The sequence below is a fragment of the Streptopelia decaocto genome (assembly GCF_964273445.1).
Source record: "Streptopelia decaocto genome assembly, chromosome: 24".
NCBI classification, from domain to species: Eukaryota; Metazoa; Chordata; class Aves; order Columbiformes; family Columbidae; genus Streptopelia; species Streptopelia decaocto.
Genome location: NC_138679.1, coordinates 2,296,435 through 2,307,108, shown reverse-complemented (window position 1 = coordinate 2,307,108; position 10,674 = coordinate 2,296,435). Strand labels below are relative to the sequence as shown.

The window sequence follows — 10,674 nt, the reverse complement described above, 5'->3', positions numbered from 1 at the left end:
GCCCAGCAGGTGACATCCATCCTTCCCAGTGGAGACGGGCTGGTGACTCCCCGCTGGGCTCCAGGAGACGCAGCCCCAGGGGGGAGCAGAGGGGAGAGGCTGCGGCGCCAGCCCTGCCTGCCCCACCGCAGAGCCCCACAGCAGCACCGCCCCGGGGACCCTGCACTCTGCCACAGCCCGGCCCTCCTCCGAGGGGCCCTTCAAACCCCCCCGGGGCCGGGGGACAGGCCGGGTCCCTCCAGGGCTGGCAGCAAGTGCCTACAGGCAGGACAGGAGGGAGGTGAGCGGCAGCTCCTTCTCCCCCAGCAGCGTGTCCCGCTTCAGGCTGCTGCCCTTGTTGACCACCTTGAGCTTCAGGGACATCTTCCTGGCATGGCCAGGGCCCAGCCCGTCGAAGAAGAAGTCCTCATTGAAGATGGGGTTGCGGCTGTTCTTGACGATGGTGCTGCGCTGCTTCTGCAGCTTCCCGGGGTTGAGGCACAGCGAGACGCAGCAGTTGATGCTGCGCAGGTCGACGAAGGCATCGTAGAGGTCCTCAGCGGAGACGAGGCGCACGCGCAGCCGGGCATTGGAGGGGTCATACTCGGCGGCCAGGCGCAGGCTCCCGCCCCGGCTGAGCCGCAGGCTGTGCTCCCGGTCACGGCCCGGCGGCAGGTCCAGGGGCAGGAGGGCGGCGGGCGGCTGCCCCCCGGCTGGGGCGCTCCTGGACCGGCGCTGGGCGCTGGGGCTGGTGTCGGCCGAGCTGTCGTCGGTGGACAGTGAGCTGTTGCGGGCGACCGAATGCTTCAGCTTGATGACCTTGGACTGGCTCTCTTGGCTGAAGATCTTCAGCAGGGAGACGGAGCGGGAGAGCAGCGGGGAGCCGAAGGGCGAGGACTCGGCCGAGGAGCACGTGTCGCTCTCACCGCCGCTGAAGTAGCGGCCGGGGTGCATGAGGGCTGCGCCCAGGTCAGCGGGCGCCCGGGGGCCGCTCTCACCGTTGAGCTTGGCCCTGCGCTGGGCGCTGGGCGAGGTGGCCGGCGAGGGGCAGAGGCTGCTGTGCTCGCTGTGGAACAGCGACTCTTTGCGCCGCGTGTGGGGGCTCTCCACCAGCGTGGCAAAGCCGTAGGAGGTCTGCGCCTTGGGCACGTAGGGCAGCGACATGGCCGTCTGTGCCTGCGGGTCCACGTTGGTGCCGAAGCCCCCCTCAGCCGTCCAGTCCTCGGCGCTCTCGATCTGGATGATGTGGCGGCCAGCAGCCCGCGGCCGGGGGCGGCTGGAGAGCCGGGGGCTGCGCGGGGGCTTGCGCCCAGCCAGGTCCTGCTCCGATGCCGAGGGGCCCAGGGCGGGTGCCGCGGGGGACTCCGGGCCCTCGGCCTCAGCAGGTGCTGCGCTCAGCTTGGGCGGGATGAAGAAATCGGGGATCTTGTCAGGGGTGAGGACGTTACTGTAGCGGGACCCCCGCTGGGACTCCTCCGCACCCCGGGACCCGCCGTTCTCCGCCACGCCGCGCAGCCGCTCCAGGAGCCACATGTTGCTGCCGGGTGCGGGGCTGGAAGAAAACGCAGGAGCAACGCTGTCACCGGGGACCGGGGACCGGCAGGGGCAGACTGGAGCCGTCAGCCCGGGGAGCAACCGGCGGCACCAAGAGACGGGGACTCACCAGCCCGCGGGGTCGGGGACAAGGATGGGAGGGAACCGGCCGCGCCGAGGGACACGGAAACCCAGCAGCCCGGAAGGGACGGGAAGGAATCGGCCGCACCGATGGGCACCGGGACACGCCAGCCCGGGAACAAGGGACGGGAGAGAACCGGCCGCGCCGAGGGACGCGGACCCGGCGGCGCCGCCGGCCCCGAGCGATGGGTCGCGACGGGACGGGGCGGCCGCGGCCCACGGGGAGCAGCTGCCGGACGCGACGCGGTGCCCGGACCGACCGACGGACCGACCGAACTACCGACCGCCGCGCTGGGGAAGTTGCCGGAGCCGCCGCACCGGAGCGGAGCCGCCGCCGCCGCCGCAGCCCGGGCGGGGCGCGCGCGGACGCGCTTTTATACGGCGGCGGCGGCCCCGCTCCTTCCCGCGCGCCGCCGTAATCCTCCGAGCGCGGCGCCCCCGCATTTCCCCGCGCCGCGCCCGGCGGGACCGGGACCGGCACCGGCACCGAGCCGGCCAGAGCGGCCCCGGGGTGCTGATGCTCAGGGGGTGCGGGGACCCGGCCCCGGGACACCCGGCCGCCCGCTCACGGGAGCGCTGGGGCTGGGATGGGACCGGGAGCGGGGGGGGGCCCGGAGGCAGCGGCCCCTTGGTCCCCCCAGCTCATCCCGCCCGGAGCGCCATCAGGCACCGAGGCCAGTGGGACGGAGCCGGTCCCCCTCCGGGCGCAGCTCGTTCTCCCCTCCGAGCTCTTGAGCTCATCAGAGCGCTGAACAAAGCCAACAGCTCTCCAAGGCGCTCGGAGCTCAAGGACTCGCTGAGTGCATTAAGTGGTTTAATATCGTGGCTGGAGAAGGGGAGAGGCAGTGCCACATGTCACACATCTCAGCAGCACCTGGCAGAGCCAGTGCTGGGGGAGGATACGGCCCAGGTGGTGCTGGGGGCAATGGGGCAAAACGTCAGGAGGATCCACGGAGTGTCACTGCAGGTCCTGGCGCTACGGGGGGAGCAAAAGGGGTACAAGGAGACACTCAAACCAGAGTGATTGGCCCCTGCCCAGATACCAGGTGGATTTATAGCCTGAGGATCAGGATGCACCAAGCAGGACAGTGACACGGACAGGGCTGTTCCTCCCTGGCCTGTGGATGTGTCAGGCTGCAGGGACGGCACCGTCACCCCATGGCGGTGCAGGGCTGGGAACGACCGCCGGGAAGGAGGGTGAGCCTGGCACGGCGGGCGCCTTTGGCTCCTTTGGCAGAGCCACCGCAGCCAGGCAGCGCATGTGGGAGGCGGGAGGTCTCGGCTCCCTCTGCATCCTGCCTCGGAGCTGAGCCCGCGGTCCCGTGGGGGCAGAGCGGCCAGATGGAGCCGGGAGAGGAGGATGAAAGGGAGGGTGGTGAACAAAAGGCTGGTGTTTGCCTTTCCTCCACCCCGTGCAACAGTGGGTAAACAAGGTGCAGAAATGGTTGAGTTCCCTGGTGATAACAAAGAACACTGGAGCTGGGCCAGCCCGGCCCGCTCGGCTCAGGGCACGGAGAGGAGCCGGGTGCTGGGAGCTGCAGCGCTGAGCTCGCCTGGGCTGGGCTCGGGGCAGGGCTGCCGGCTTCCAGGCAGAAAAGGAGCTGCAGTGGTCAGGCAGAGACACTGAGGTCCGTCGCTCTGCAGTCGCTCTTCCGTAGCTTCCAAACCTTCCCCAAACACCTTGGCCGTCCTGTGTGCTGAAGGAGCAGCTCCGAGAGGTGTGCGACTCCGCTTCAGCCTGGCGTTAACTCTGGAGCCTACAGACTGCTACTCCAAACGCACCGGCAGCCCCCAGCGCTTTCAGCACATGCCGCTCTCTGCTTTGTTCCACCATTGCGCAGCTCCAGCCCCGCGCAGCCCCCTCCTCCCTCGCCTTCCCCTCGCCCCCCACCCAGCAAGGACCAGTCCAGAGCAGAGCCGCACAGAGCACACAGAAAGAAACCGGGTTTCCGAGGAGAGTACTCTGTGGTGCTCTGTCTGCATTATTCATGTCCATACTTAACTCAATCAAGGCCTCCTATTTGTTTAAATGGTTTCTTGTTTTTTGCCTCTCAGCAGCACCCAGGGGCCGGGGCAGAGCCAGCAGCGGCTGATGAAAGGCACGGGCTGCTTCTCTGGCAGCAAAAGAAGAAAGTTCGGGCTCTCGCTGCCTTTTCCTGCCTCTGCTATTGAGGGAACGGCGCAATTATCTTTGCAGATGCATTACTACATGACAAAAAATAGCAGCTGAGATGGAAGCGCCACGTCCCTGTAGGCATTCAACTATCAATGGAAAATTACACATTCATTACGGGGCTTTATTTAGGGGCTTATTCAATTCATTGACTCAGCCCGCACCCCACAGCTCCATCCCGGGGGGACTGTCCCCAGCGAGGGGCAGAGGGTGCCAGGGTGACCCTGCTCCTCGAGGTGGGTGCCGGTGACGTGGTGGCATCACCGGGCACACGGGGCAGAGCTGGGCAGGCCACGGGTACCCGCTTGGGACAGGGCAAGCAGAGGGGACCTGGCAAGACCCAGGTCCCAGCGCCATGCCTGGAAGTGACAGGAACAACCCAGGCGCTTTGCTCATTTCCAGGTTTAATTAGAAACATATTCCAAACCATGAACCCGCACCCCGAGCCAGACAGGCTGGAGAAGGGGCCGTGTGTGCCGTAAAAACCTGCCGAAGCCCCGAGCCGGCCGGGAGGTCCCCGGGGGCCGTGGGACGCCTCCCTCTCAGCAGCCCTGGCTGTGCCGGCCATGCCAATGGCTCGTCCCTGTCCTGCGTCTTCCCCGCAGCAGCTTCATCCTGGTCCCAGCCTGGGGAGGGTTGTGGGGGCTCAGGGCCATCGGGAGCCCTCGCGTGGCAGCTGCTCCTGGGGACAATCCAGCTGGATATGTGGGAACGACAGAGACATCCAGCGCCACCGGGCGCCAAGGGAGGAGCGCGGAGCGGCGCTGGCTTTGCCCCGGTGCTGCAGCGGGCCTGGCACAAGGGAGCGGGTCAGGGGCTCTTACCCCCGGCATCACTGCTTCCTCCGGACAACCTGGCGGAGATGCAGCTCGCTTTCCGCAGCCATGATGGGCTGCTCGTTCTGCCGGTGGTGGCTGATGAGGTGGCTGATGCTCTCGAACAGCACGTCCTTGGTCCTCACCTGGGGCCAGGGGCACAGTGGTCCTGAACCCCCAAGAGCTGCCGCCTGCACGGGGGCTCCACACAAACCCCGGTGCCTGTCCCCATCGCCCCCCATGCCCCTGCCCTTACCACGCCCTCGGGATCCACCAGCAGCAGGTGCTTGGGCTGCCCGCTGTGCATCCCGGTCAGCACGTACTGCCCCGGGTTGGTCAGGCTGTCGCGCACCAGGAAATCCCCGTCGGCCTGCAGCAGCCGTTCCGCGTCCTGCCGGCTCATCCTGCCGTGGTACCACGGCTCCCGCCGGAGCTGCTCCTCCGTGGGGGCGATGGGGGCCTTCCGCGTGGGGGGGCTCGGCCACTGGTCCTCGATGGGGGGGCTGGTGCCGCCCCCTGCGATGCACTCATGGAGCTTCAGGGCATCCTCGAACGGCCCTGCAGGAGCCAGGGCGTGCGGGGTGTCACCCTCCCGGGGCACGGAGGGGACAGCGCCGGGCCAAGCAGCAGCAGCAGGAGCTGCGGTTCCAGCTGGACCCACCTTTGGGACAGATCCTGCTGCACCACGGCCACCCCAGACACGATGCTGTGCCTGCGCCCAGGCGCGGAGGGGATGGTGCCGCCTGCCGTGCCCCAAGCACAGCCCCGCTGCCCCCGGCTTGTGTCCCCCCAGCCCCTGGCACAGAGCTTACTCATATCAAAAAGGTCCTTTTTGGGGCTCTCCTCTGGCACCCCACGAGCTGCCACCTCCGGCTCCCAGGCGTCCAGGCTCTGTGTGTTTACGTACATGTGCTCCTCGTAGTCCTGCAGCCCCAGGGGGTGGCTGTCTGCCTGCAGGTACCCGTCGCAGGGCTGGCCTGCGGGGACCGGGATCAGCCGCGGCCGGGGCAGGCAGAGCCGCAGGGACCCTGCTCACAGCCCCCGGGGCCCCCTGCGGCGGTACCCACCCTGGCTCTCCAGGTCCCAGGGTGGCCCCGGCTGGCTGCTCTGCTCTCGCCTGGCTGCAAACCCACCCTGGGGAGAGGAGACAGGGCAGGTGCTGGGGGGACCTGCCTGGGACCCCCGCGGCAGCGCTGGCAGCAGCGCTGGGTGCCCACCTGGCTGGGCGAGCTGGAGCCCGTGGGCTGAGTGCGGACGTGACCCAGGATCGTGCCGTGCCGGAGCCGGGAGTCGATCAGCCCCCCTGGGGGCGGCTCCTTCCCCGGGATGCTGTTGTAGTAATCGTGCTCAGCCACCTCCTCATCCTCCCCCCAGGCCGACTCCTCCGCGCCCAGCGCCCTGCAGTGAGGATGGGGCGGCTGAGGACACCCTGCCCGGCTCAGGCCCCTCCCCACACCTGCAGGGACAGGGGCTCCCAGAGTGACCCCCAGCCAGGGGACGTGCCTGGGACAGGGGGTGCGGGGCCGTGGCGAGACCCCCCACCCCCCTACCTGTCTGGAGGTGCCACCACCTTGGGGGGGCTGTGCAGATACTGCTTGAAGCGCAGCTCGAAGGCCTGTCCCACCGTGCTGATGACGCTCTGCGCCAGCCCATCGCAGCACTCCAGGATGTGGCAGGCTGCAGACAGACAGACGGACAGCTTGAATGTTTCCCCCACACTCTCACTACCCCTCCAGGACTGCCCTGAGCCCCGACGAGAGATCCCCTCCTCCAGCATTCATCCCCAAGCGCATCCCTCCTCTTCCGCACAGCTCCCAAGCGCACGGGCCAGCATCACCTCTCTGGTTGATGGGGTCCTTGGCGACATAGGCGACGTAGTCGGTGGTGTCCTGGGGGCACAGGGGATGCTCAGGGCCCGTGTCCTGCTGCTGCGCGGGGAGCAGGGCCAGGGGTGCAGGGGCAAGGGGACAGGCTCAGCCCCAGCCCCACATCCTGCCCTGGGACCAGGCTGCCCCACAGTTTGGTTCAGCCATGGGACAGGTGGTCCCTGTCCCCGTGGTCCCTGTCCCCGCGCTCCCAAGGGACCACAGCTGGCCAGGGCTGGGGCGCGCGTGTCTCACCGTGTCCCCGCCGGAGGCAAAGGAGATGGATTGCATGTGGTGGTTGGCAATGATCTGCAGGGAGACACGGCCCATGGCAGGGTTAGTGTGGGGGCTGCCAGCCCCCCGGTTCGCAGGAGGCAGACGGCTGGGAGGTGACAGGGCTGCGTCCCCAGGGACGGCTCTCACCTGGCGCGTGGTGGGGATCATGAGATTCAGCCCGTCAATGGAGATGTTGACAGCGATGCTCATGCCAGCGAAGCGGAGGTTGCTCTTGCCCAGGATGGAGAAGAGGGATTTGTTGGGAGCCTGATGGGACGAGAGGAGCGTGGGGGTGATGCAGCCCCCCAGGAACAGGTTTTCTGGGGTGAAGGAGGCAGAAGAGTGCCTCAAGAGACCCCCAGGCTCTGTCCCACGAACGGGCAGGCACCCCCAGCACCCTGTCCTGCAGCCCCAGGGTTGGGCTGAGTGGAAACTCACCTTCTTCTTCCAGATGCCCTTCACGCCCGGCACCGCCTCATACAGTCTGTTGATGGCTTCCCTGCAAGCGCCGGCTGGTTACCGGTTACCGGTCACCGCTGCAGGGCTCTGCCCCTTCCCAGCTGCCTCCCCCACCTGCAGCTCCGCGGGGTCTGGGGCCATCAGCCCCCGCAGCCCCGGGTGCCGCAGAGTCCCTGCAGCGCTGCCCCATGGTGCGTAATCCCAGCCAGGGCCACCTCCCTTCTCCTCTTTCCACCCATCGATCCGTGGCAGTGCCCTTCGGCCGTGTCCCCGTGTGCAGGGCGGATCCGATGGGGCAGGGCTCCCCGTGTCCCCCCCTTCCTGCGGGGCCCCAGGGAGGGGGAACACCCAGGGCTGCTGGGGGCTCTGGGTGGCATTGGGGTGCGGGAACGTGGGACTGCGGGGCTGTACCTGGTGACCTGTGTCCGGGTGTTAAAGTCGAGGGACCTCATGGAGCGCAGCACCTCGATGCACCCCATGTACTGCGAGGGGGACACGGCCAGAGCAGCCTCCTCTGGCCACCATCGCCAGCCCGGGGCAGGCGATGGAGAGGAGGGGAGGAGCCGGGTGTCAGTGAGAAGGCTCCGTTCAGTGCCAGCTCCAGGGCTCTTACCCCAGCGCATGGCATCCTTACACCCTCCACCGCAAAACGCCCTATCACATGCTCAGATCCTGCACTGAGACCAAACAAACTCATCTGTGTGCTCTGGCTTTTGGTGCCCTCGTAGGGCCTGGGTCCCAGGGCCAGTTTCCCAGCTCAGAAAATCCCCCGGCCCCTTGCCCGTCCCAGGCTGGGTCATAGACTGGGTCACCCTTCCAGGGTGTGCCAGACAATGTGGGCAGCGTAACAGGGCCGGGTTACCTGCCATGGGCAAGGGGGCCGCAGGCTGCGCATGCTGGGGTGGCTGCCCAAGACACCCCCCAGGCCGGACCCTCACCACGTCCCCTTGGCCACGGTCACAGCGCCACGGGTTCCCGTGATGCCCGTGCCATGGCAGGTCCCGCGGGACTCTGGGGACGCGGCCGCAGCCCTTGGTGGCACAGCCCTCCCTGGGGCAGCCGCGGGGAGGAGCGGGCAGAGCCGCCGAGCCGGGACACGCGTGGGACCGGGAGCTTCGCGCCCTCCCGCGCCGGGGTCCGGCTGCGGCGGAACTTACCCGGACGATGTAGGAGACGCCGGGCCCCAGCACCCGCTCGTCAGGGTGCAGCCAGCCCTGCGCCGGTTTGCGGATGAAGCTGCCGCGGCGGCTCCACTCGTCCCCGCCCGGCCGAGCCGCCTCCGCCCGCGCCGCCCGCGCCGCCCCCGCCGCCCCCCGCGTCCGCCCGCCGGCCGGCAGCGCGCAGGGCGCGGCGCACAGCGGCTCGCAGGCGCCCAGCACGGCGGCCAGCGCCGAGGGGGCCCCCGCGCTGCCGCCCCCCCGGGCCGCCGCCGAGAGCTCCCGGCCGGTGCCGGCGGGGCCGCGGCCGAGGAAGCCGGCGGGGCCGGGGAACTTCCACTGCGGCATCCGCGGCAGCAGCGCGCAGAAGGTGGTGCCGGGCTCGGGCTCCTCGGCCGCCGCGGGGCCGGGCCCGGGGGCCGGCGCCGGCATGGGGGCGGTCAGCGGCTCGTCGCGGAAACGGTCATACTTGGGCTCCGGGAGCATGCCCGGGGCCGCGCCGCTCCGCTCCGCCGCTCCGCTCGGCCGCCGCCGCGCCGGCTCCCGCCCCCCGCCCGCTCCCCCGGGGCCGCGCCGCGCTGATGTCATGGTGCGAGCTCCACCGCCCCCCCGGCCCCCCCGGCCGCCCGCGCATCCCCCGCCCCCCGGCCACGCCGGACCCACGGCCGCCCCAGCATCCCCCGCCCCCCCCCCCAGCCTCTCCAGCATCCCCCGGCCGCTCGGCGCCCCCGCGGCCCCTCCGGTATCCCCAGCCTCTCCAGCATCCCCCGGCCGCTCGGCCCCCCCGCCCCGTGCTCTTTTTCACCCCAGGTCTGACTCCTGCTCGTTTTTATCTGGCTGGAGAGCTCAGGCAGTAAAAAGCACAATCATTTTATTGCTTCTCTGCCAGTGTCTGCAGCAAGCAGGGAAGGGAAAAAAACTGCACAACAAACCACCACCTTAAGGGACTTTCTGACCTCAATCAAGTAACTTGCCCTTCCTCCAGCCCTGTGGCTGCTGTTTCCCAGAGGTTCAAGGGACCCTCTTGCCCAGCATCCTGCTCACCGCGGGGCTCGGAGGGGCCAGCCCGTGTGTCTCCCCGGGTGTGAGATGGGCACAGGGCTGGTGCGGACAGAGACACGGGTCCCATTGGGGTTTCCTGACCGTGCCCAGGGCAGCAGGAGCCGCTCGGGCAAAGGGTCTGAGCCTTGCGAGGCGATGGGGTGATGCCCCGCCGCTTGGTTCCGGCCTCCCACGGAGCCTCCTTGGCCGGGCAGAGCCGCCCGCATCCCTGCCCGGGGAGGATGCTCCTCGGCGGGGGCGGCGGGTGATGCTGCCGTGCAGGCAGGCGAGAGCTCTCCCCCCACACCGGCTGTACAAACAAAACTGGAGCCTCCCCGGAGGCCAAGCGTGCCCTGGGCGATGGGCAGCAGCCTTTGTCTTGCCTCCTCCTCGCTGTCTCCTGTTCCCTGGCCGATGATGGGGTGAAAGCCAGTAATTGCTCTAAGTGCGATCAATAAATCAGGGTAATAGAATTACATTCGCTGTTGCCATATTAGGAACCGTTTCTCTGCTGTCTCTCTGCTCTCCTTGGTTTTGTTTTTAAACTGCTGCACAGCATTGAAACGAGTCGGGCTCCCCCGCGCTCCCGACGCAGCTCCAGCGGGAACCGGGGGCACTCGGTCCGTGCCCAGCGCGGGGCGCGATCAGCCCGAGGGGTGGCACCGGGTCCCTGGGCAGCTCACGGGTGTTTTGCCCCACTCCACGTGCAGAGCACTCTGGGCCCCGCTGCCCCGGAGCAAAGAGCGGCCCCCGCCGGTCCCGCCGCCGCAGCCCCGGGCAGCCGGAGCCGCCCCTCGCTGCACCGGCCCCCGCTGCCCGGGGCGGCATTTTTATCTCGTTTGCCGCCGGTCCCGGGCTCTGGACTCAGCGTCTCGTCAGGGCCCTCCGGCTGCTTTTAACCGTTCGTGGCAGGAAAGCCCCCGTGAACACGGGCTGGACCGTGCGCGGGGGGAGTCCCGCAGCACCGTGTCACCCCCGCTCCCTGTCACCGGACCCCTCCGGGCTCTCTCGGTCACCACCTCCGGAAAGAGCCGGGGTCTCCCGTCACTATTTTCGTTCACCGGTACACGGCGGGAGGGACCGGGACAGCCCACGCCCCGCCGCCCGGGGCACCCGAACTCCGCCCCGCCCCGGCGGACCGGCGCATCCCGGCATGCACCGCGGATCAGCCCGCCCACCGCCTGACGGCGTGACGTCACGGCAACTCCTCCTCAGCCTGGCGGAACAGGCGGTGC

The 10,674-nt window shown here is 68.9% G+C and overlaps 2 protein-coding genes across 3 annotated transcripts; both read right to left on the bottom strand.

Moving 5' to 3' along the window:
* Positions 1-258: 258 nt before the first annotated feature.
* Positions 259-1,674, bottom strand: C2CD4C (C2 calcium dependent domain containing 4C; the record flags this gene model as incomplete). Its single annotated transcript, XM_082072233.1, has 2 exons — positions 1,643-1,674; positions 259-1,531 (listed from the first exon to the last, which is right to left on the bottom strand). Exon 2 carries the CDS (start codon positions 1,510-1,512, stop codon positions 259-261), a length of 1,254 nt encoding a protein of 417 aa, XP_081928359.1. The 5' UTR covers positions 1,513-1,531; positions 1,643-1,674.
* Positions 1,675-4,164: 2,490 nt separating this feature from the next.
* Positions 4,165-8,986, bottom strand: SHC2 (SHC adaptor protein 2; the record flags this gene model as incomplete). 2 transcript variants are annotated; one of them, XM_082072202.1, is made up of 13 exons in its annotated part: positions 4,165-4,523; positions 4,651-4,787; positions 4,898-5,199; positions 5,454-5,618; positions 5,709-5,775; positions 5,859-6,039; positions 6,192-6,318; positions 6,479-6,530; positions 6,762-6,815; positions 6,930-7,049; positions 7,221-7,281; positions 7,653-7,723; positions 8,399-8,986. In XM_082072202.1, the coding sequence occupies 12 exons, from the start codon at positions 8,984-8,986 to the stop codon at positions 4,659-4,661; spliced, it is 1,917 nt and encodes a 638-aa protein (XP_081928328.1). In that variant the 3' UTR covers positions 4,165-4,523; positions 4,651-4,658. The 2 variants fall into 2 exon arrangements, with proteins under 2 accessions (XP_081928328.1, XP_081928327.1); XM_082072201.1 differs by having other exon boundaries at positions 4,167-4,508.
* Positions 8,987-10,674: the final 1,688 nt, after the last annotated feature.